The sequence below is a fragment of the Schistocerca piceifrons genome, chromosome 5 (assembly GCF_021461385.2).
Source record: "Schistocerca piceifrons isolate TAMUIC-IGC-003096 chromosome 5, iqSchPice1.1, whole genome shotgun sequence".
NCBI classification, from domain to species: Eukaryota; Metazoa; Arthropoda; class Insecta; order Orthoptera; family Acrididae; genus Schistocerca; species Schistocerca piceifrons.
The window spans coordinates 467,328,083-467,355,230 of NC_060142.1; the positions used below are offsets into that span (position 1 = coordinate 467,328,083).

General features: G+C 41.9%; 1 protein-coding gene across 1 annotated transcript; it reads right to left on the reverse strand.

The window, feature by feature from the left end:
- On the reverse strand, positions 1-25,880 carry LOC124799077 (pro-resilin-like). The gene is made up of 4 exons (XM_047262615.1): positions 25,841-25,880; positions 24,068-24,244; positions 22,298-22,517; positions 1-20 (listed from the first exon to the last, which is right to left on the reverse strand). Exons 1-4 carry the CDS (start codon positions 25,841-25,843, stop codon positions 1-3), a joined length of 420 nt encoding a protein of 139 aa, XP_047118571.1. The 5' UTR covers positions 25,844-25,880.
- Between the last annotated feature and the right edge of the window lie 1,268 nt (positions 25,881-27,148).

A 27,148-nucleotide genomic window follows, 5' to 3' on the forward strand; every position in this document is an offset into this window, starting at 1 on the left:
TTAGAAGTAAAGTTTAAAGGCTGAAAACACCATTACAAAATTATAATGGGAGCTGAATAACTCAGCAAGTAAAAAACGATGTAACACGAAATGTAGTTAATATAAACCATTTAACGAACAAACAATTATGAGTTGACTTACATAGAAAAAAATATTTCGGTTACTGCACGAGGGAACACGAAATCAAATATCAAGTAACGGCTTTATACCGTTGAAGAAGCTTTTATTACATAATTGTAGCTGCTCATTAAGAATGAAGCCATCATTTCGAGAAAGATGTTTAAAAATTTCTAATTCTTTGAGAACATCTAATCTACGCCCTTTCTTCTCAGTGTGCAAAATGTTGATATCGTGAACAGATTTAGGCGCGTGAGATGTAATCAGAATATGGTATGCAGAAGACGAAGTTTGTGTGCTAGTATCATTTTTTCTTAAAAGATGTTTGTATCTAACTGTAAAGGCACGTCCTGTTTGTCCTATGTAGCAATAAGAGCAGTTGTCGCAAAAAAAGAAAAAAAAATTCTTATAGACACCAGAGTTTTCCAAAGGAGAACGGGTCGATTTTAAATTATAAATAATTTTTTTATTCAAACTACTATTGATTGAAAAGGAGGCATTACAGTTTTATTTATTACGAAGAAGGCGTTGAATCTGATACGAGATGGGCCCCCAAGAAAGGAATAGAAGAAAAGTTTTCCTTTAGGCTGGTGCCGAGTGTAGTAACTCAGTTGACAGTTTTCTTTTTAACGATGTTATCCACAATGACAGGTTCGTATTCGTTATTAAATGCTCGAATTTTTCTTTCGAGATTGGAATAGAAGTAGCTCTGTGAACAGCAGACTGAAAGAAAGCATTCTTATGAGATTGTGGGAGCATAGAAGACGCAGGCACGATCTGAACGGTATATGTTTCTTTACTGCGCTGATGAAGGCACTCTTCGTAGTGGCCGAAACCTAGGTAAAAAGACTTCATTTTTGCAACCGAGAGCTATTATTGCCTTAATTTTACTTTGTAATGGTCGCTGACAACGCAGCCACATTTAAAACTTTAACCAATACTTCAAAATTGTGAAAAGTTAGGGAACCGATATCGGAAGCTGACTGCAGAAGGATTCTAATGCCCCCAACATACACTCCTGGAAATTGAAATGAGAACACCGTGAATTCATTGTCCCAGGAAGGGGAAACTTTATTGACACATTCCTGGGGTCAGATACATCACATGATCACACTGACAGAACCACAGGCACATAGACACAGGCAACAGAGCATGCACAATGTCGGCACTAGTACAGTGTATATCCACCTTTCGCAGCAATGCAGGCTGCTATTCTCCCATGGAGACGATCGTAGAGATGCTGGATGTAGTCCTGTGGAACGGCTTGCCATGCCATTTCCACCTGGCGCCTCAGTTGGACCAGCGTTCGTGCTGGACGTGCAGACTGCGTGAGACGACGCTTCATCTAGTCCCAAACATGCTCAATGGGGGACAGATCCGGAGATCTTGCTGGCCAGGGTAGTTGACTTACACCTTCTAGAGCACGTTGGGTGGCACGGGATACATGCGGACGTGCATTGTCCTGTTGGAACAGCAAGTTCCCTTGCCGGTCTAGGAATGGTAGAACGATGGGTTCGATGACGGTTTGGATGTACCGTGCACTATTCAGTGTCCCCTCGACGATCACCAGTGGTGTACGGCCAGTGTAGGAGATCGCTCCCCACACCATGATGCCGGGTGTTGGCCCTGTGTGCCTCGGTCGTATGCAGTCCTGATTGTGGCGCTCACCTGCACGGCGCCAAACACGCATACGACCATCATTGGCACCAAGGCAGAAGCGACTCTCATCGCTGAAGACGACACGTCTCCATTCGTCCCTCCATTCACGCCTGTCGCGACACCACTGGAGGCGGGCTGCACGATGTTGGGGCGTGAGCGGAAGACGGCCTAACGGTGTGCGGGACCGTAGCCCAGCTTCATGGAGACGGTTGCGAATGGTCCTCGCCGATACCCCAGGAGCAACAGTGTCCCTAATTTGCTGGGAAGTGGCGGTGCGGTCCCCTACGGCACTGCGTAGGATCCTACGGTCTTGGCGTGCATCCGTGCGTCGCTGCGGTCCGGTCCCAGGTCGACGGGCACGTGCACCTTCCGCCGACCACTGGCGACAACATCGATGTACTGTGGAGACCTCACACCCCACGTGTTGAGCAATTCGGCGGTACGTCCACCCGGCCTCCCGCATGCCCACTATACGCCCTCGCTCAAAGTCCGTCAACTGCACATACGGTTCACGTCCACGCTGTCGCGGCATGCTACCAGTGTTAAAGACTGCGATGGAGCTCCGTATGCCACGGCAAACTGGCTGACACTGACGGCGGCGGTGCACAAATGCTGCGCAGCTAGCGCCATTCGACGGCCAACACCGCGGTTCCTGGTGTGTCCGCTGTGCCGTGCGTGTGATCATTGCTTGTAAAGCCCTCTCGCAGTGTCCGGAGCAAGTATGGTGGGTCTGACACACCGGTGTCAATGTGTTCTTTTTTCCATTTCCAGGAGTGTACATTTCGCGCAAGGACCGCGATGATAACATACGAGAAATTAGCGCTCACACAGAAGCATGTAGATATTCTCTTTTGTCTCACTCTATTTGTGAACGAAATAGGAAAGGAAATGACTAGTAGCGCCACACACAGTATGATGGTTTGTAGAGTAAGCGTATACGTAGATGTAGATGTAAAGTTAGGCTACCTATTAAGATATAACTGGAACCATTTGTAGGCACACAGAACTCACGGACGAGTGTTGTCTCTTAAAACAAAACACTGAACTTCTACTGCTGATTATCTCTGGGTAAAATTCTTCGTACTAGCCCCTAATTTTCTCACTGCAGTCAATTCCCGAGACGTATGTGACAGGTTGTAATATCTTTGCCAGCAACATTTAGAAGAAGGCACACAGAACTCACGGACGAGTGTTGTCTCTTAAAACAAAACACTGAACTTCTACTGCTGATTATCTCTGGGTAAAATTCTTCGTACTAGCCCCTAATTTTCTCACTGCAGTCAATTCCCGAGACGTATGTGACAGGTTGTAATATCTTTGCCAGCAACATTTAGAAGAAGGGACACAGAACTCACGGACGAGTGTTGTCTCTTAAAACTAAACACTGAACTTCTACTGCTGATTATCTCTGGGTAAAATTCTTCGTACTAGCCCCTAATTTTCTCACTGCAGTCAATTCCCGAGACGTATGTGAGAGGTTGTAATATCTTTGCCAGCAACATTTAGAAGAACTTGTATAGAGCTTATAACATTACTAGCTACTACTAAAATAGTAATATGCCGATAATGCTACTCCCGTGAAAGGATTTTTATGTTGTAGCCATGACAGTGTGTAACGGAAAGGTGTCGAACGTGTCGGAGTAAATTTGTTTCCCTAAGGATTTCTTTGAAAGAAAGCAGTACGAATATAAACGAGAACCTAAAGAAGGTCCTATTAGTAACGAAGTAAACTGTAATTATGTATAAAGAAACGGTCGCCAGGATAATTAGGCAAAGTTGTATATAATACTAGCATGGTTCATAAAGAAAGTTAATTACTGGGGTTGACTATACTTGATACCAGACAGGAGCACAGTTTAGCAAGCAGTGTGCCAGTGATTTGAAGTGAACTACACAGGAGGAGTATTGATGCGTTTAGGCAACAACTGGCTCTCAATCACCCTTACTACCTGTACATTACAGTAGAAAAATGGTTCAAATGGCTCTAAGTACTTAACATCTGAGGTCATCAGTGCCCTAGACTTAGAACTACTTAAACCTAGCTAACCTAAGGACGTCACATACATCCATGCCCGAGGCAGGATTAGAACCTGCCACCGTAGCAGCAGCGCGGTTCCAGACTGAAGCGCCAAGACCCGCTCGGTCGCAGCGTCCGGGACAGTAGAAAGATAATGATAATTGCAGGTAAATGGTTACTAATGGTGAAGCACTACTGACCAACACAAGAGGATCTTTTGTCAGTTTAATTATAGGAAATCACCAATACTTGAATAGTTACGAAGTAACTGTATCCCTTGCATTCTCAAGGATGTTCACTTCCTTAAATGTCCGCCCCCGGTAGCTGAGTGGGCCGGCACGGTAGCTCAGCGTGTTCGGTCAGAGGGTTTAGCTACCCTCTGTAACAAAAACAAAAACAAAAAAACAAAAAAAAAACTGCGTGAACGGATCAACGATCAACCTGAACAGGCGTCATAGGACGAACAAATTCAACGAACAATCTAGAAGAAAATGAGATTTAAAAAAAAGGCATGTGGTCAGCGCGACAGACTGTCAGCCCTAAGGGCCCCGGTTCGATCCCCGGCTGGGTCGGAGATTTTCTCCGCTCAGGGACTGGGTGTTGTGTTTCCCTAATCATCATCATTTCATCCCCATCGAAAGACTTGCACCAGGCGAGCGGTCTACCCGACGGGAGGCCCTCGTCACACTTCTTTACGTTATTTAGCTCAAGTGGATCATGTGACACCTGGATATAGTATATTTTCAATAATTGTAGCCAGTTGCTCATACTTAATTGCTGTTATTGTAATATGACATTTAAACCTGGCTCAACTATTTGCATGGGGATCCAGAAGCTAATCTATTGGTAGACTCAGATCGACGCTGAACACTTTCGTCACAGCTATATAACACATGAAACTGCAAACATTATTATTTCAATAAAAGAAAATCTTTGAACTGAACACTTTAAATCTCATCTTAGTAATTGTACGTCGATGATACTTCAACTTTCAGTTTATGCAAACTACGTGGAGTATTCCAAAACTTATGCTCAGTAAATAATTATGTGCTTTACAACTCCAAAACATTACTAATTTTGTCAAAGAAGATTACCTTTCTGTTCAGTAAAATGGAATATTTGAATTTATCATAGCACTTGAGATGGGACCCTATGTAGATGAATGACGAGGATACGAGGGTTGTTCGGAAAGTAAGGAACGATCGATCGCGAAATGGAAATCACAGTGAAAATCAAAACTGTTTTCTTTGCACATTTAGCTACACCTTCCAGGTACTTCTCCACATAGCTGCCGCTCCGACTTAGACATTTGTCGGAGCGTTGTACCAAATTTCCAACACCATCGTCATACAAGGCAGCCCCCTGTGCTTTCCGATAATTTTCTATTATGGTCTATAGCGAGTAGCCTGCGCCCAGATGTTGTCTTCGTTTCCAGCGACTGCACTGCCCTGCATAGTGCGACTGAGAATTGCGAGGAAAAAGGAAGTGCATGGCAGTTGTGTTAGATGAGCTGCATTCATTAAGCGAAGCCTCTCGGCGGTCCCTCCTACTTGGCGGGAGATATTGTTGTTCCAGGCACCTTTACTCGCTCACAGTGAGCTCACAACTCAAAAGAGCGTCTTGATGCGATCGACGGGAATACTAGATACTCTGCCCAAAACGTCTGTGAAACGCCTCTTCGGATTTTCACAGTGGTGTCCATTTCGCGACCGATCGTTTCTCACTTTCCGAATAGCCCTTGTAAAATACGGTGACTCAATACAGAGTTTACAGAACACAAACTTATGATTGAAAACGAAACCACATAACTGATTCATGCAGTTATACAGTACTCAATCAATAATTATCTTCTTAGTATCGGATTTTCGTAGTACAGAGCTAACCAAAATACACCATGAATAATAAGCCGAATTACTTCCGCCCAATCTATATTAATTACTCTTGCAGTTTTTCTGGCGTCTTTCAGTTCACAAGATGCATACCGTTTGCGTGCTAGCCACCGACTGATTCATGCCACAATCCCAGCTTATCCAACTATCGTACATAGAGATCAAATTAACCAACAAGTAGGAGCAAGACTGAATCAATATTGTTTCCTCCAGCAATAGCAGTCATTTTAATACATCTGATACCTCGATCCAAAATGTAGTGCAACATTTCTAGGTGGTATCCCGATGGAATTTGCGGTCAGTCGCCTCCTACACCGTCACATCTTAGTGGGCGGATCACACACCCATTTAAAAGTCCACGCTGATGGATTTGAACCTGACTTACTCTTCTGGTTTAGTTCAACAACCTGTCAGTTCATAGTGTTTGGACTGCTTCTCTTAAGATTGTACCAAATCAATCCTAACCAGACGTATAGTGATCAGCTAAAAAATTATGACCACCGGCATACTATCGATATAAACCCGTCCAGACGATTCCATTGACAACAGGCAGGAATGACTACTAGTTAGATACACACATTGAGGATGTAGTATCAGTGAGATGCTGTCCTTGTGTAGAATGGGGAAGACGCGCGATTTATCTGAGTTTGACCGATGGCAGATTGTGGTGGTCTGGAGGCTCGGCACGAACATTTCGGAAACTGCACAGCTACTCGGGTGTTCGAGGAGTGCTGTGGTGAGTGTCTTCAACAAGTGGCGAAACCACGGTGAAACCATGTCCATACGACGTGGTTTGAGCGACCACCCCTCATTATAGATGTCGGATGTCGTAGGCTGTAAAGACTGGTAAAACAGGACATGCGGTGAACTGTGGCGGAACTAACATCAGACTTCAAAGCCTGGCAGAGTACAATCTGGTCTGAACACACAGTGTACGGAGCACTCCTAACGATGTGCCTCTGCAGCTTACGACCCATGAATGTGTCAATATTAACACCACGACTGCGGCAACTACGACTGAAACTGACACGTGACCATCGGCACTGGAGGTTGGTGCAGTGGCAGGCCGTTGCATAGTCTCTTGAGAAGCGATACCATCTTCATTATGGCGATGAGAGAGCGCGGATTCGTCGTCTTCCAGGGGAACAGCTTCTTGACAACTGCGCTGCGAGACGGAGACCAGCAGGCTGCATTACGGTCTGGGGAACATTCATGTGGGCATCCATGAGTCCATTGGAGCTCATGTAAGGCACCTGACGACCAAGGAGTATCGTACACTGGTTGCAGATCGTGTACACCACTTCAAGACAATCATATTTTCCGACGGCTGTCACATCTTTCAACAAGGTAATGTGTCACGTCACAAGGCCAGGACAGTGATGGCGTAGTTCGAGGTACGCAGTGGCGAGTTACAATCGATGTGCTGACATCGCAACCCGCCAAATCAGAACCCGATTGAAGGCATCTGAGATGTGATTGAACTTGGCGTCAGAGCTCATCGCCCCCTCCCCGGAATTTACGGGGTTTAGGTATCTTGTGTCCAGAGATGTGGTGTCCACTCCCCCCAGCGACCTACCATGGCCGCATTGCTTCCATGCCACGACGAGTCACCACTGTTATCCGCGACAGAGTTGGATATACCGGCTGTTACGATGATGGTCATAATGTTCTGGTTGATCAGTGTACGCATTCTACTTCAGCTCGCTCCAGGTGCTCACTTCTAGGCATTTTATGGTAATTAACGCTTTCGATGACAGTGTACGTGATTTTTATTCCCATCAATGTGCAATCGAAAAGGAAATGATTATTGGAAGGACTGACGAAGCATAAAGGGAAGTCAGAACAACCATCAGCGAAATTAAAAGTGTGGGTGGTAACCTTAAGTGTACAATGGGAATTCCACTGTTAAATGTAAAGAACAGAGCGGGTAGGTGGAAAGAATACTCTGTTTCTGTGAGGGATAAGATTTGTCTTTGTGGTGTAGATAGGGGATCCAGTATCTGAATCAGAATTTAAAAGAGCTTTGGAAGACTTAAGATCTAATCAGATAGAGGTGAAAGATAAGATAACATTCCAAAAGAGTTTCTGAAATCATTTGAGGGAAGTGGCAACAAAACAACTATTGACCGTGGTGTGTAGAATGTATGACTCTGGCGATAAACCGTCGGAAAAATATCGTCCACAGAATTCCGAAGTCAGCGAGAGTGGAATTGTGCGAGAATTATGGAATAATCAGCTTTAAAGTTCAAGCACTCAAGTTGCTGAGAAGAATAATTTACAGAAGAATGGAAAAGAAAATTAGCAATGTGTTAGCTGACGATCAGTTTGGCTTTAGGAAAATAATGGCACCAGAGAGGCAATTCTGACAATGAAGTTGATAATGGAAGTAAGAGTTCAGATAAATCAGGACACATTAATAGGCTTTGTCAACCTGCTTAAACTTTCGGCAATATCAAATGGAGCAAGGTGTTCGAAATTCTCAGAAAAATTGTGGTACGCAATAGAGAAAGACAAGTTATGTAGAATATGTACAACAACCAAGAGGCAATAATGAGAGTGGGAGACGAAGAATGAAGTGTTCGGATTAAAAAGGATGCAAGACAGGGACGTATTCGTATCCCCCTACTGTTCAGTCCATTCATTGAAGAAGCAATGAGGGAAATAGAGGAAAGGTTCAGAAGGGGAAGTAAAATTAAATGTGAAAAGATATCAATGATACGTTTGTCTGATGACATTGCTATCCTCAGTGAAAAAGAATTACACGATCTGCGGAATGGAATGAACAGTCTAACGAGTACAGAATATGGACTGAGCATAAACCATAGAAAGAAGAAAGTAATGAAAAAAGCAGACCTGACAACGGCGAGAATCTTAACATCAGGACTGAAGAATACGAATTTAATTAATTGTACCACCTAGGCAGCAAGGTAACCAATGACAGACAGAGCAAGGATGACATCAAAAGCAGGTTAGCACTGGAAAATAGAGCATTCTGGGCAAAGAGAAGACAGCCAGTACCAAACAGGCCTTAGTCTCAGGAAGAAATTTCTGAGAATGTACGTTTGGAGCACAGCACTGTATGGTAGGGAAAAATGGACTGTGGCAAACCAGAAAAGACGATATTCGAAGCATTTACAGACGAATGTTGAAAATTAAGTCGAATGGTAAGGAAGGAATGAGAAGGTTCTGTGCAGAGTTGGAGAGGAAATGAGTATGTGGAAAACACTGACAGTAACGAGGGAGAGTGTGATGGGACCTCTGTTAAGACATCGTGGAATAACTTCCATTGTACTAGAGAAAGTTGCAGAGAATAAACACAGCAGAGGTAGGCAGAGGTTGGAATAAATGCGGCAAATAACTGAGCACGAATTTTTCAAGGGCTGCTCTGAGATGCAGATGTGGGCACCGGAGAAGAATTGGTGATGGGCTGCATCAAACCAGTCAGATGACTGATGACTCCAAAAAATGCAAATTGAATTGGACAGTATGTTGCTGACACTGATTTGATATTTGCGTCGTGAGATCCTTCCTCTCCAGCACAGACTAAGTCTTTTTCCTGCCAATTTCCCAATAAAGCTGGTTAGGATAAAAGCATGGGAAAGTAGTGGAGGGTGGGAGATTTCCCAGTAGGGAGAGTGGTGATTGATTCATCAATTTATTTAATAATCCAGTTAACTTGATATCAAAAGTGTTCTCCTACAGGTGTATGTGTGTGTGTGTGGGGGGGGGGGGGGGGATATTGGTGATTTCTCAGAGTGGTGGGAGAAGGGATGGGTGAATGGTTTCTCAGAAGGACAGAAGGAGGTCATAAATCAATGGGGTCATAAATCAATTAACATAACGATAGAGTAAAGGGAGGGTGAGTGTATAATTTGCTTATGAATGTATGCTTACCTCTGAATATATGCAGCCTGCACAAACTAAATGTACCAGGATCTCCTTTATGCCACTAGTGTCTAAACATGCCTCTGGTTGGTAAAATATGAATGCTATGTTTGGATTTTGTTCACGATTCCACTTAGCGCGCATTACGCAAGTTCAACCCGACCTGTAAGGATATATGGTAATACTCACCAAGTGTTTGGACTTCAGAAGAATAGCTGCCTTCAATGTTCCTAAAATAATCCAATGAGATAGAAACGGGACCTCTATCTTAGAATAGACAACTATTCACTGTAATTGTATTTATTGAAATCACATTTGCACATGTTGGGTCGTTAACAATGCACAAGAGCAATCTCAGGTATCGCCTGTTCAGACAAGGGGATCCTGGTATTAAATTTCTCAAATGACATAAAATATAAAAGATCAATAATATCACAAAATTCAGGATAGGTAATTATTTTAGCAGAGAGAAGGACTCTCTTGTGGAAGATTATCCTAATGTCGAGCTGAATAATGTTACGGGCTCTAACAAATTTTATTCTTTCCCCACAAAAGTTAACCAAATGTGGCGAACGATCGCACGAAGAAATGCGTTAATTTCGGGAAATACTACAAGGAGGACAGGTCTTCATACTTTGAGCTTCATATCACTGGAGTAAAAACTGGCTTGTGACATGACATTTACATTTAATGGCGTGCTGCGTCCTTACCTTGTGTTGCACAGCCTCGTCGGTTCGGCTGCTGCCGTGTGTCGGCGGATCTGTAAATCTATGAAAATGCTGTTCTGAGGCTGGCTGATTCTATATCAGCAAACTTGCCCTACGTTTTCGTGAAGCGGAAACAGTTAACTTCACCCTAGTCTGCTTTTAATGGCTTCCTCTGCAGTGATGCTTCCACACGCTTTTACCTAACGTAAATATGCAAATTTACGTAACGGGGTTATTCTCGTCTCTCTCGGTGCTACATGTATTAAATCTCAAACAAGTGAAATAGACACATAAAAACCTGTTCCATGTGCAAAACCAATGTCTTGCAACACTATAAACGCAACCTAAAACTGAGGCACCCGACATGTAAGGTATTCAAAATCCCGGTTCCTTATAACTGGTATGTTTTAACTGAGTGAATTAATTATGAGAAGTATTCGTGCAAGATCACCACCGTTCGTATGATATACTGACTAAGAGAAATTGAAAAGACGTATTTCTCAGCAACGTTTTGACCTTTTCGAAAAGAATGCAGTAGATCCGGCCCTCCATTTGCAACAGCTCTCACCAGCGTGTAAGCCCATCCCCTCTCCCACCCCTCTGAGAAATCACCAACCCCTACCCCCATACTTATAGTTGTACACTTTTGATATCAAGTTAGTTGACTAATTAAATTTATTGATATTCTGCTGAAAATGTGTAGCCACTGTATTCTGTGGTAGAAAGAAATTCCGCTCATTTATTGCCTTTCAAAGAGTAAATCAACATCTTCCGAATTCATTGCGAGTTTCCTAGCCGTTATGGAAAAAATCTACATGAATAAAAGTGTGTAATTCGAAAAATGTACAATGTACCAACCCATGAACAAATTTTAGTAACGGAATTATTGACGGATCCTAAATATGGATTCCTGAAACATCTGCCTCAATTTCCCATCGTAATATTCCACATAGGCTCGAACAAAATACGTATGACTGGAACGCAGTTTGTGACCAGTGAGTGGGATATAAGAGCTGTAGATGGTTTTTTTGTACACCTGCCAGAGTCGCACTTAAACGCTGTTCTATACTGACTAGAAATACGTGTGTAAAGATTGTGGGCTCAAAACAACTACTTCTCTCTATCAGATTCAGACTCTTTCGTCTTGCTGTAATAGATAGACATCTGCAACAGTGGTTTACAAGTTCTCTGTTTGCAGCAGAGCTGTCATTAAGTCTTACGACATTTCGACAACTTCAGTGATAGCTTTCGTCAGGTAGCGAGCACAAATTAGAGTGGTTAATAATCTGTTCAGAAGAGATTATTGCTTTAGCTTAAGAAAGTCGTGAGATGTGTTACTTAGTTTACTTCAAAAACGTCGGGAATCATCTCAGCGCTCGCCCTCTCACCCTCTTCATCCCACCCTCCCTTACTCTCTCTCTCGCTCTCACTCTCTCTCTCTCTACCTTTTAGTTAAGCGTTTCATCTTACGGCATTCTAGTTCCAAAGTGTTTTCAAATTTTGGCATAAGATTTATGTATCGAATTACCGTTTACTGTTTTCTTGTTTGACAGAACCGTGAAAGAATGTCTACGGCGGCGAGCAGCGTGTGCCGTTTAATTTTGGGTCAGAGTGCAATCGGCTAGTAATGACATCTGTGTTTGACAACAGATGGAAATAAGATTATTGTCGAAATATCATCAAACACAAAAATGGCTGTTCGGATGCAAACTCAAGATCCGTAAATCTCGTACAGAAATCCTTAATAATCACGTCTGTAACGTTAATAGATCATTGAGGAATTCAGGAACGCACGCCGAGTCCACAGGAAGCTGTTTAGATTTCTATCACGGTAGTCCTGCCATAATAACGCTGCCATGAGACGTTGAAGGAACGTGTTCTTTTTGATTGGTCACAGGTCGTTACAGCGTTGCCTTCCTGGTCTGTTCCTCTGACAGAATTTCTAGCAGTAATCTTCATTTCTGCACGGATTAGTAGGTTACGCAAAACTCTGATGACTTCCTGGCTGCGCTGCGGAGGTAGGATGCTGAAGGAATGTCGACTGCATCACTTGTGACCGATTTCTTGCACTGGCTTCAGTAATCTGCTTCCGAAGGTCACGACCGAGCCGCTTCGTGACAAAGCAAAAGACCGTAACAATAGTGACAGATTATTGTGATTTTCGAAGCGTAGAGCAATTTCATTAGAATTTATATAGCTGATTCTGGATGAGATTTGTACCGAGAAAAAGGTTGCTGAATTTTTATGAACTAATCCAGATTCTCGCGAAATCCACTGTATCATTCCTGACTAGTAATTTTAGGCATCTGATTGGTTTCAAGCAATCCTCAATACGTCACGTATTTAGTTCAGTCATATCGTTATGTATTTTAAACCTTACATCCCCGATGGTCGGTTTTAATCAACATTTTACGAGAATGCGCGGCTATCGCCATTTCTCTACTCTAGTTTCCCAAAGATTATGATTCATTAGCAGAATACTAGTAAGTTGCAAACAAACCCAGGAAATAAACTGTTTACACGATGATGTTCAGTCCTTTGCTTGAGTATTACTGCATCGTGTGGGATACTTTTAATATACTGTAGATCTGACGGAAGACACAGAAGAACTTTTAAAGGAGGACCACTTGGTTTATACTATAACAAAATATTAGGTGTGAGTGGAATGAACATTGTGATAAAATAAGAGGAACCTTATACTCTATGCTACGATTTATATGTTCATTTGTTATTCGATAGTGGAACGTTTGAGATCCAGCGCTTAAGTGTGAATTGCAGAATAACTATGTGGACGCGGCAGTAGATTCTAGTCCTCATCCAGAAATTGTATTTCGAACATTACTAGCAATTCCTAAGTGCACGAAACCACTTTCTTTTCTCTGCATCAATAATCTATTCCGTAAGCAATCCGGACTTCAGCTTTTATTAAATTTTTCCAAGTATCCATACCAGAGTAAATGTGTCGTTTGAATTCTTTGTACAGTCGTCCTATTCACTGCCATATATTTTCTTATGGTGTCGTTTAGCACATGCTCCATCTTAAAAATGTTGCTCATTTCTAGTGCCAGCAGTCTTCGGCATTTCCTCTTGCTCAGATTACAAATATTTGCTCCCTTTATGCTAATAGTCTTTACTGTTCCCTTGCAAATATTAGGTCTGATGTTTTTCATTACATCATCGAAACAAAGTTCATTTGACGTATTGCACATGTTTCCTGGTCGATCTTGTCGCATATATCACCTGTACTTTCATTGTTTGATGACACGGTGTCTCCTAAATACTTAAATGTTTTAGGGACCTTAACCTTCTTTGTTTCAGTGTCTGGTTACTGTCTCATTGTGTCCTATTGGAGATATTCCGGAATAGTCCACATGTTTATATTTATCGATATCCATATTTGAAGAAAGGATACAAGATAGCCCTATTGTAGCACCAGCTATAGTTACCAGACTTCTCCCATAAAGGAGAGTGTGTAGGATACAGTAATCCCATGCTACTGAAAAGCTACTGCATTACCCAGTGTCAACTGCACAGCGTAGGTCCAATCACTCAGAAACACTACATAATCTTTACACTTTAAAATGGTTTGTAACACTGATTTCTAAACGTTTCTCTTTTTTTTTATTTCCCCTTTATCGTCTGTACAATACTATCCTCCTCGTACTGTTTCAGTCCACATTTTATAATTTTGTTTCCTATACGGAAGAATTGATTTACTGATTCTAATATATCTTTCCCAGTTATTATCATGTAACAGTGCGAAGTATTTCATTCACCTTTAACGCGATATTCCGATTTAAGATTGCCGTCGATTACATCTAGTATTTCATTGTCGACCAGAAAGGCTATGCCATACGTGGAATTATCATCATATCTAATCTGTTGCTTCTTTAACATTATATAAAGTTTCATTTATTCTATTAGAGCCCGAAGTTTCAGATATAGCTCAATGTAAAGCCAGGCTTCTTCCTACTATGTCCAGCAACCTTACAACATTGCACAGATTTCGAACTCATGCTCTATCTGGCTCCATTCCGTTTCAATATAATTCTTGTACGTAAGGCGCCAACGAAGGGAAAGGAAACATGACCTCCGTTATAGCGTTTTGTGTTCCTAATACATATAGGACAAGGAAACTATGAGTAGCACAGGCAAAGACGTTATTCCACGATAAAAGAGTACTGGGCTTTATGTTGGGGAAGAGATATTTGATAAGAATGTATGTCTGCAGCGCAGCATTGTACGGAAGTGAATCATGGGCTCTGAGAAAACCAGAAAATATTGGAATCGTAACGTTCGATTTGTTGTGTTACGGAAGGTTGACGCAAAATAGGTTAACTGATAAGAAATGAAGTTTTCCGCAGAAATGCTGAGGAAAGGAATATCCGAGAGATGCTCATTTTACCAAGGTTTGAAACTCCTCCTTTCCTTCTTGAGTGTTTGCGATATAAAACTGGGTAGTTTTCAAAATCAGACTTACGCAAACACAATTAGTTTATATTTGTATTTACCCAGATATGTTTTGATGCCAATGTGTCATCTTCTATGGGTCAAATTTTTATTTCTTAAATTACATCGCTAACTGAAGTACATTATTATACACCGATTTTAGTGCTCGTTTTCGTCTTTTTCTTTTTTTGACAAGATGTCATCTGCAAACTGGCCATGAAGATAATTATTGCGTATTTGTGAAGAGCTGTTTCGAGTGTAGAAGTTATGTACGTTTCTGTAGTTACATTTTTGTCTTGTTTCGTGTTTCTGGTTGGTGTCTCGATCAACTGCTATTCAGTGCATTGTTTTCACCTAGTTTTTCACAATTTTCCGCTCACTACTTCATCTCACACGCACTTTCACAAAATATGGCGAAATGTTATCTCAGCAGACACTTCTATAACTCACTCAGTGAGAGGTGTTATGTTATTGTCGCTGCTCACTTGTTCATCGTTGCTCTTGTGTTTGTTGTGGCACCTATTTTGAATGTTTTTTTCAGAAGTGGTGTGGTGTGGCTGCTGGGTGAGGTCGGAATGTACGTCATATATATATATATATATATATATATATATATATATATATATATATATGTGTGTGTGTGTGTGTGTGTGTGAGTGTGTGTGTGTGTGTGTGAGAGAGAGAGAGAGAGAGAGAGAGGTGAGAGAGAGAGAGAGAGAGAGAGAGAGAGAGAAAGATGGAATGAGGGATGGAGAGGGAACCTAGAAAACAGAAGTCTCTTTTTTAATTTGTTTTTAAATTTCTTTTCAGTTTCAAAATTTTTTTAGTCTGTTATGTTTTTTGTGGGTAGTCGCCTTTGTACAGCTCATTGAGTGTTCAAACAGTGTTTTGTTGCACAGTGTTGTATTTTCATTCAGGTCTCTCTTTCCCTGTACTATTGCTTTTTGTGTGTGGTAGTTCTACTCTATTGTGAGTTTTTGATAGAGACTGTTGCGTTCTGTGAGGATCTTAAGATCAGTCTTCATGTCTTTTGGGTTTTGGTTTTGTTGTATTGGATGGTCTGCAAAAGTGTAGCGTGTACTATTACTTCTTAGGGCTCTGAGGTGTTCGGAGTACCTCGTTTTGAATTTTCTGCATGTTTGTCCTATGTAGACCGACTGGCATGAACTACAGGTTAACTGATATTTTCCAGCTTTGGACAATTTGTCTGCAAAGGTGTTCTTAGAGCTAAGATTCTTCTGTAATGTGTTAGTTGCGCAGAATGATATTTGTAGCTCTTGTTTCTTCAGTATGTTTCCCACCATTTGGACGGTTTTGTTACTGTATGTTAGTATGTGCCACGCTGTACTCTTTGTAGGGCGTTCCTGCTAACAGGTATTTGTCTGGAGTTTGTGTTCTTGGATCTCTGTTGTGGCTGGTGATTTGTTGATGGTTTTTCATCTTTTAATTTGTTTTTTTTTAATTTTGTTGTTCTGTTTGTTTATCATTTGTGTCTTGTATCCATTCTCTCTGGCTATTTTATATATTCCATTTAGTTCCTGTGTGTAGTTCAGATTGTCCAGTGGAGTTCCGTTGAGCCTGTGTAGCATGTGTCTGAAACTTGAGAGTTTGTTTGCTGGGAAGTGGTTGGAGTTGAGGTGAATGGTTGTACTGGTAGCTGTAGGTTTCGTGGAAATTCCGAAATTATGTTTGTTATTGATTCTGTATATGGTAATGTCTAACAAATTGAGTTTCATTTCCTCTTCTGTCTCAATGGTGAACTTTATTTATGGGTGAACTGTATTTATGTCGCTGTGTAATTGTTTTATTTGGGTATCTGTTTCATCAATCAAGCTAATGATGTCATCGACATATCTGTACCAGTATATATATATATATATATATATATATATATATATATATATACACTTGTACAGTTCTGGATGTATGATTTCGTAATATAATTTGATTTCAATATGGTTTAGAAATATGTTTGCAAATAGACTACTGATGGGTGAGCCCATTGGTAGGCCATCTTTTTTTCGGATAGAATTTTTTCTTAAAAGTGAATTAGTTCTGCTCGGTTATAATCTTTAGCGTAGGTTCTATTACAACTGTATGTGTACTTGTTATATCCACTTGATACTGTAGCTGTTTTTTTAACAATGCTGATTGTTTCTTGTACTGGCACATTTGTGTACATGGATGTGATGTCAAAAGATGCCAGGGTTGCTGTTGATGGCATGTTTATATAGTTTATTTTTTCTATCAGTTCACTGGTATTTTTTAGGTTTCTGTGGTTTGTGGAAGCGTATAATTTCTATAGTAATGTGTGTATGTGTCTAGCTAGATGGTAAGACGGTGCATTTTTGAAATTAACTACAGGCCTTATAGGACAGTCATTTTTGTGTATCTTTGGTAAACCACTGAGGCTGGATGATTTGGGATTCTTTTGTGTGATGTATTTGGCTCGAGTTTCCGTGAGGGTGACTTTGAGAGTTTTCAGGAGTTATTGTATGTTTCTTTGGTACCTAATGGTAGGATCATTGATTAACTTGATACTGTTGTTCTGTTCTATAAATTATTCTGTTTTCTTAATGTACTCGGCCTCATTCATCAGCGCAAGTGATTCCCTTTGTCTGCTCTGGTGATAATTGCATTGTACTTTGGAGTTTCTTGTTTAGTTTCATATTTTGCTCTGTGGTTTTTGTTTTTTACTTGTTCTACTTAATAATGTGTTTTGTCTCCTCGGCTACTAGTTTCCGTGTCACGTTGGCATTGAAATTTGGGTTCTCCAACTTTTCTTCTTGCTTTATTATGTATTCTGTTTATGTGATCAGGTTTTCTATGATTTTGTGTTACTTTTCATGTAATTCTCAGTCTTGTTTTGTTAATTCTATGTCAATTAAATTGACAAGTTTGTCATGAAACTGATGTTGGGTCCCTCTCTGTCTTCTTCATCTATTGTTGTGGAAGGTATCATGAGTTGATTCCGTTTTTTGTTTTGTGTTTCTTTCTTTTTGTTCTTTAGTATCTGACGTTTTTAGGATATTGGCTAAATCAAGACGTGTTTTGTACAGCTGAAGATTAAGCTGCTGTTTTTTCGCATATAGGAAAAGAATTTCTTCTTCTAACCAAATAATTTCTGATTTTCTTTTGGCTACTTGTGCTGCAAGTGATTTGCTGTTTCCATTGGCTTTTACAAAACCAGGAATTATGTTATTACTTAGACAGATTTTGTTAAACGTGATGTTGAGGATAGTTTCGTGCAGTTGTAGTGTTGGATTCTTGAATTTTTTGTAGAGTTTCGTGGGAAATGGCTGTCCTGGCTTTGAGATACTCATTTTACTAAGGTTTGATGCTCTTCATTTTATTCTTCCGTGTTTGCGATATAAAAATAATAAGTTTAATAAGTGATGCAACACATTTTATTTCTGAAAGAAGGCTAGTTTTATTCAGGATTCCAGTACACCATATTATATACTTTAGTCATCCACTACTTTACAAGTAACGTTTAAGTAGAATGAACAGTCATGTGGATGTCGCAATGGATGTTATTGCATAGCTTAGTGGATGGTTTGAAAACAAGCTTAGGCTCCAAAGTAGTCATCAAGGACTGAAGAAAATTAACATTGCAAGTTCGACTGTTCTGTTGCATAATTTGGTAAACCATACAGTTACTGAGCTCATTCCTTCCAGAATGCTGGAAACTAGTAAGCCTCTGATCATTCCAGTTGTTCTGTGTACTTTCAACATCCCTATTAGCCCAACCCAGTGCAGTTTCCACTCACGTGAGTAGTATTCTAGAATGGGCCACATAAGTGTTTCGCAAGCACTCTCCTTTGTGGACTGTTGTAAGCTATTAGTGAGGGGTTTATTAGCAGAGAAGTCAACTCTGCTATGGATTGTTGTGTGGATCGTGGGACAGCTTCGTTTTCTTCCGAGCTGTCAGCCCACTACGATAAAGATGAAGAGCAAATGCACCAATTCGAGTCTGGTGTCCGCGTAGTTGCGGTGTACGTAACGACTTAGACAGCTCACCTAATGACTCGACGCGCTGATTACGGTGCGGCGTTTACAGATCCGGGCTATTATTCACTAACGCTAAAAGCTCCTTTTGCACACAGTTATTACGGACTACCGCCGACTGCGAGCGCTTTCTCGCAATTTCAGGCAATTAAATGCTGGATACTGTTGTTCGTAGCCTCGGCGCGGGATGGTACCGTTTGTGTTCACTCCGTTGTATAACCTGTCGATGGAGCAATTCCCAGTGGTGGATTATACTTTATTGTCGTTCTTAAAGCACGTAGATCACGAAAGACTGCCATTAACAGTTATATTTTTCCGTGGAGATGAACCATACATTCAACCTCTAAATTTTGTGCAATACTTTTACCCCGAATTCTGTTTGAAGTGTTCCTGGAAATTCAGTATCATTTGACTTGCAACTGGAGAAAATGTGAGAAGTGACAAGTATGAATTCCAGATCTTCACTTCGGAGTAAACTATAATTAGAGTAACGTAAAAGGATAAGATTCTGCTATACAGTCGAACGAAATTATTTCCTGAAAGTTCTAGTCGTAGTGCGAAACCCGTCTCCGTTGTCTCATCGTCGGCCAGCTCTTAAGTCCTAACATTCCTTTCTTTCTTCGTATTTTCCTCTTGGTCTATAACATTGTTTTCCAATTTCACAAGACGCTAATTACAGGTAAATCCCTCTAGACTGCGACAAGATCTTTTGCAATGGTCCTACTTCACGGATGATCAGTGTGTTTATCGACTAGGTAGTTATTATAAACTACATGAGAGTTGCTCTTCAGCACATTCATTGTTTATACTTGAAACTACTCGAAATGTGAGACAACGATTGCTCATTACATAGCACTACAAAAAGAGTGACTCGCCAGCCATCTCCCTGACAACACATGACACTGTGCAATTGATCTTGTTGGAGACGGCGTACCCCTCCATTCGTATTACGAGGTTCCTTAAGCAGTCGACGAACTAGGCAATAAGTTACTTTGAAATTAAAGAATAATATATTTATCAAGTAAAAGACCTATAAGAACGAACTCAATAACTCTCTACGACATATCAGCTATTAATAATGTAGAAAAATTTTAGGGACAAATACGAAAATGATTAAACCGTCTCATAACTACTTAGAAACGACGAGGGAACCAATGTTATTTAAATAATAAGTAAGAATACTCATTCTGGTTCCGAAGCGCATGTGACAAATAAATCATGGTCTGCACTGTTTATAAATCAACACAAAGAAAGCCCGCATCTCGTGGTCGTGCGGTAGCGTTCTCGCTTCCCACGCCCGGGTTCCCGGGTTCGATTCCCGGCGGGGTCAGGGATTTTCGCTACCTCGTGATGGCTGGGTGTTGTGTGCTGTCCTTAGGTTAGTTAGGTTTAAGTAGTTCTAAGTTCTAGGGGACTTATGACCACAGCAGTTGAGTCCCATAGTGCTCAGAGCCATTTGAACCATTTTTTGAACACAAAGAAATCAAAATCGCAAAAAATTAACGATTACCATTTTAAATATACATAATCATGAAACAGTTAGGAAACTTACTCTTACGAATGCGAGCCTCACGTTTCAGTGAAGTCGGATTAGTTACCTGTTCTAATTTCAGTGGCAATTGAGTTACAAAATTATAAAATGGGATTTCGACCAAATTTCACTTCTGTAGTATGTAAAATCCGATTAACAATTCTGTCCCCTTTGATCTCATTTGTCAGACTTGCTTTGTTACCACAATACCGTATAAAGTATTTGGGGTACTTCCTCGAGATAAAAGTATGAAATGTTTACACATTCTTTCGTTTTATCAGCAACGATCTGTGTGATGCGAGCGTAGTTCAGAAATCAACGGGGAGTGGTCCTACTGAATTTTCTGGCAATCGTGTTTCGTATTTTTTTTAAATTAAAAAGGATCAAATGTTCCCTATGGCTACAGCTAAAAATGGTCATATTGACTGTGTTAATCCGAATGTTGCTTTCAACATCACGGCGCTTTACTAGGCATGATCTTAAGAGATGTTAAATGATCATACCTTGCTCTGAGCTTTGGACTTACCCAATCCAGTAAAGCAGGTCCTAGAGTTTCAAGAGGTAATCAAAATACATTGCACGTTTAAGACATTCCTGAATGGAATGAACAGTGTAACAAGTACAGAATAATGGACTAAGCATAAATCGCAGAAAGACGAAAGTAGTGACAAGTAATACAAATGAGAGCAGCGACGAACTTAAAATCGATATTCGTGTTCACGGTGTAGCTGAAGCTAGAAATTCTGCCACCTAGCCAGTAAAATAGCCCATGACAGAGGGAGCAGGGAAGACATAAAATGCAGACTAGCACTGGTAAAAAGTGCTTTCCTGGCCAAGAGAAGTCTACTAGTATGTAACATAGACTTAATTTGAGGAATAAATTTATCAGATTGGACGTTTGAAGCGCAGCATTGTATAGTGGTAAAACATGGACCGTGGGAAAACCGGACAAGAAGTGAATAGAAGCATTTGAAATGTGTTGCTAAGAATGATGATAAAAATTAAGTGGACTGAAAAAGGTAATAAGGGATGAGATTATCCGAAGAATCTGCGAGGAAGGAATATATGGAAACCATTGACAAGTAGAGATAACTGAATGGTAGGACATCTGTTGAGACATCAGGGAATAGCTTCCATGGTGCTCGAGGGAGCTTTTGGGGAAAAAACTGTAGAGGAAGACAGAGATTGGATTGCATTCAGCAAACAGTTAAAGACGTAGGTTGCATGTGCTACTCTGAGAAGAAGAGGTTGGCACAGGAGAGAAATTCGTGGCGGGCAGCGTCAAACCCTGAAATTGATGACTCTGAACGTTCGGATAATTTGTCCAGGAAGTAACTTACGAGACTTTTGCAAGAAAAAATTATGGATGTATTAAAAAGGAAATCACAGTCAATTTCTCAGGCAAGTATCGGGCAAGTGACTGGCACCTTATCTACCAGAAACGAGTGAGTATTATTTCTGCTATGTTTAAATGACCTCGTTTGACAGTTACAAAAGTATCCAGTTTTCAGTATGGAGGCAGCGATATAGAGTGCTATTCGTATAAGGTACAACAATCGAATCTTCTTTATACTGTCAAACCATACGGTTTCTAGAGTCAAATATGTCACGTCGCCACCTAATTCGATCACTTTCTAAATACATTACAGAACATGAGCTTTTAACTGTAAGTAGGAAACCTGATTCTGACGCTCCAAATTTTTGAACCAGCCTTCAGTGGAGTTATCTCATGGGAACATGGACTCAAGGAAGCAATGACATCAGTGATTTTACATCTTGAATGCGTGCGTTTATTCAATAAATATTTGTACAGTAGTCAGATGGCGCCTAATCGGCGCCCGCCGCCGCCTCCGCCTCCGCCGCTCGGGCCGCTAGTACTGGTAGCCTCCGTTGGGGGCGATGCCTCCGCTGCCGGGTGCCGGCGCGCCGTAGCTGTAGCCTCCAGCTCCTCCAGGGCCTCCAGCGCCTCCAGCGCCTCCAGCGCCTCCAGCGCCTCCGAAGCCTCCGCGGCCGCCGCCGCCGCCGCCGCCGGCACCGCCTCCGGGGCCGCCGAAGGTGGCGGTGCCCTCGTACTTGACGTTGGGCCGGTAGCCCTGCTCGTCGGCCACGTAATCTACGCGCTGCTGGCGGCCGTCGGGCAGCTGCACGTGGTACATGCCGTTGGCAACGTCACCCTGGCGGGACTCCTTGTGGCCGAAGTCGAGCCCTGCGGCCGCGTCCTGCACCTCGTAGGAGAACTCGTAGTTGGCCGGCTCCTGCAGGCATACCACGAGGCGGTGTAGCGCAACGGAGACGACATAGCTGAACGCTCCTAATAAGCGCGTGCGGTGCAACAGGTTTGTAGCGAAGGAAATCGACCAGGACACACAGAAAAGGTACAATAAGCATTTTCGTCACCGCCGCTAAACAGCGATTGGAGATGAACTGCACGGCAGTCCTCTACTGATGTGAGATCACTGCCATCGCAAAGTCACCATCCCGTTCCACTGAAACTTCTTCGCGGTCATATTGTCTGCCTACCTTCTTGGACACTGAAATCCTCGCTGTAGGAATATGTAAAAGCAGGTAGTGCGATCTGTTCTTGAGTATTGTTCGAGTGTTTGGGATCCGTACCAGGCCGGACAAGTGGAAGACATCCAAGTAATTCAGAGGCGTCGTGCTGGATTTGTTACTGGTGGGTTCGAAGAACACTGAAGCGTTATGGAGATGCTTCGGGAACTGAAATGGGTATCCCTGGGGGCAAGACGACCTTTTCGAGGAACATTACTGAGGAAATATAGAGAACCGGCATTTGAAGCTGTCTGCAGAACGATTCTGTTGCCTTGAACATACATGGCGCATCAGGACCACGAAGATCAGATAGAGAAATTATTGCCCATACTGAGGTATACAGACAGCAGTTTTCCCCTCGTTCTGTTTGCAAGTGGAACAGGAAAGAAAGTGACTAGTAGTTGTACTGGGTACCCTCCTCCACGCACCGTAAGATGGGCTGCGGAGTAGATGTAGATACCGATACTTAGCTGACTCCGTTCGTCGATGAGATGTATTTCATAGTAGCAACCGTGTCGACGCTCTTTTCCCTGACTTCAGAGAGGTGCTCGATACCATTTCACAGTACAGTATAGTGAAAAAAGAAGGAGCTGACTGGTTACTAGACCAGCTTTTTGAGTGGACTGATGACTTCTTAACATAACCCAAGAAATGTCAAGCGTCGTCTTATTTCTTCCAACACAGATTTTGCGAACAGAATGTGATGACAAATTGAGGTGTAGCCTTTCCAGAGCACCACTCTTGAATGTTTACATGCTGGAATTCTGTTTAGGATAGCACGTATTGCATGACTTTAAAGTGACCAGATGTACTGATGTACAGATCAAGCATTCTGTCAGTATTCACGATAATATGGAATTAAAATTGCAGCTATATACGTCCCAAAATTAAATCCCAGAATTATGAACTTACTATCTTATCATTGACGAGTTTGCGCTATGGAGTGGCCGAGCATCGTATCACCTGCGTGTTTATTATTACACACTAAATGATCTAGAATGGGCACTGTATAAACAGTTGTTCAAAGAGATCGTTGCTTTTGATGTGTGATATTCTCACTCTATACACCCTATATAGACACCAGGTGTCATGTTAACCAATGAATAGTAAGAACTTTAGACCAGAGACAAATACTGACCTGTCTTTGTTGCATAGACCAGGTGAGGTGAAAGCTACGTCTACACAGAGGATGAAAGCAAAGTATCTTGCGGTTTAACTGACTACCTCTGCCCGCTATTTCGCTGCTTTGACTTACCGATGGTCCATCACCGCCACCGCCGCCACCACCGGCGCCGCCGGGTCCTCCGCGACCGTAGCCACCCCCAGCGCCACCCCCAACGCCGCCCCCAGCAGCTGGGGGCAGGTAGGACAGGTCGGGGGCCGCTGTTGCCGCCGCCACCAGGCATGCCACCACCACGGAGATTGTAGACACCTGCCACAACACGTGGGCCTGATTATACGAACGTAATGCATATTCTGCGGACATGTTCCGTGCCTCCTACTTTCTCTTAATGCTCACGTTAAACTACAGTGACATACTTCGAATTCTGAGCATAATATTCGAAACGGTATGAAAAGGAACGATCACATAAAGAACGCTCTGAGGGAAGGCGAATGGATGGCTACGGTTTATTAGCGAAGTTCCGTGTAGATGTAGCGGAACTATACAGCAAATATAGAGAACGATTGTGTGGCCCATTTTTAGGTACTGCCCGAGAGTGTGAGATTCCCACTGGTGTTAGAGGAGGACATCGAAGCAGTTCAGAGGTGTGCTGCAAGATTTATTGCTGGCTGGTTTGGTTACTGCGAGAGTGTTACGGAAATGCTCCACGAGCTTTGAGGGATGAAAACAGCATGTTCGCGACGCGCTCTGGATGAAGAATGGAATATCAGCATTTGCGACTAATTTCAGGAAACTTGGAGCTACAAACTATTCTCGAAAAGGTGATACGTTGATGGGGAAGAAATCTCATAATAATACAAAAAGGTTTTTAGTATCACTCAGTAAGCGGCTCAGACATTAATTTCCAGAACGCTAAATGAATGAATCTCTCCAGAAATTTAAAACAAGAGAACACCCAAAATTAATATGAAATGGGGGTCTTATATGATTGCAATCAAAACATTCTTCCATTTACATGCCATTGTAATGCATAGCAGTGATTTATTACATATTGGTTGCTGTTAGTGACAATTACACTGATTACAATTATACTGATTACTCAGGTTGGTTCTTAATAAAAATCTGTTTCGTGTAAATGACTATCCTATACTCTGATCTAGAATGAAACTGTTTGATTGTGGGGTATTCCTTCGAGGCACGTACTATTTCGGTGTGAGGCTATTTACGTGAATGCTGGAATTGCTCCGATGGTAACTGATGTAATTAAGAACATGTTGGTTTTGAGAGTGCCTCTAAGCGGATAATAAGAGTAAAAAATAGCGGCTACAAAAATAAGGTCTTTTGGTTTGATATTAGGAAAATGTGTCTCGCTCCAATTAGAGAGAGACATAGATCCTTAAACGAGTGATAATGACTGTTTTGAAAATAAGTACCCTGTAGGGAAAACAATTACAGTTAAATCCTTGTTGTGTCGTTGTAAGAAACCTACCATATGTATTTGGATATGACTGAATTCTATGCCGACACAAACGGTCAGATAGGTAAGCTGAGGGACTGTTATTTTTGATTTTGCTCAACATAAAGAAAAAGTGTCTCGGAACCATAGTGACAGAAAGGATCAGATGAAACGTATTGCTGATTGTGGGGAGCAGTTCGCCACTCTGAAGCTATAAGAAATTATGGCACGTAACTGTCGTCAGTTGTTGAAACGCGAATAAAGAGGAACTCCACTTTGAAAGCAGGAAAGGGGCAACTTACGTGTTGCCTGCGCTCACAGTTTGAATTAGACATGAGGGTCATCGTTCTACTGAACGTTAACTCTAAAAGACAACGGAAAAAGTCTGTAGATGAAACGAGTGGTAACAGAAACTAAAGAAGCACTCTTAGTGATATCAAGAGACTCACCATGTCGCTACTGTGATGGGCTGGTGTGAGGCAGTTGGAGCCGAGGTGAGCTGACTGATGCTGCTGGGAGGTTCCGGCGCTCTTTTATACCAGATCCCGACGCAGGGCCTAATTGAGCGTCGCTTTCAATTACCACCCGGGGATCTCCGTGTCACAACAGCCGACATGATGCGACATAAAAGCTACGCGACGAGTCGCGTTCCTCCGCTGTTGCAATGGAGCCGCTGCGGTTTGCGCCAAAAATTAAGCGAACCTCGGTTTCGCGCCGCTTGCAATGGCGCCCATCCCAGTTGCTCGATTTTGTAAGGAGCGCTCAGCTGTCTACAGACGCGACGGCTGCTTCTCCTCACAGGATTCCGTTATTGTCTTCTCACCTCCACGTCATGGATTATCCACAAAGAGAAGTCTGTTTACTAGAGAGCAATAACTTTTGTAAAATTTTCATTTTCCGAACTCAGCCTCCACTGACTTCAGTGTAGTAACGCAGGTCTGGCACCTTGCTCCCTCTTAGCCTTACTGGCATGACATCCTAACTCTATTTCACTTCTCCTCGCAGAAGTTCATGTGCTTAATCCAGTTTGAAGTCATCATTGTTGCACTGCTCGATTAATCGCTGTAGGTCATTCTATTCCATGGGAAAAGATAAGCTGCTAAATGCATCCGAAAACAATTTACAAACCTTAAAACTCGCTTACTAAACAATTATTCGTCACTCTGAGAACGCGCCCGTATTTCCTGACCTTTGCTTGTACAATAGATCACACGATCTAAAGGCTGTAAAATCAGCTAAATACTTAGTGATTATAATTACTAATAACTTAAATTGGAAATATCAAATAACTAATATTCTGGGGAGTGCTAACAGAAGATTGGCAGACAGAACACTTAGAAGATAGAACAGGTCTACTGAAGAGACTGTCTTCCGGTGTACTGCAGCGCTGTGAGGGATCCGCATGTGGTATAATTGACGGAGAGCATGGAGAAAGTTCAAAGGGGAATAGTTCGGTCTGTATCATCAAGAAATAGGGGAAAGAAAATTACGGATATAATGGCAAACATTAGCATAAAGGTGTTTTCCGTTGCGGCAGGATCTTTCTAGAAAATTTCAGCCACCGAATTTCTCCTTCGAATGTGAAAATATTTCGCTGGTGCCCACCTACACAGGAGAAAATGAACATTGCAATAAAATATGAGAAATCAGAGCTCGCAAGAAAAGATTTAAGTGTCTGCTTTTCGCACGTGCTGTTCGAGAGTGAACTGTCAACAGCTCAGTTCTAGTTGGAGAAATGCATAATATATAATGTGCTG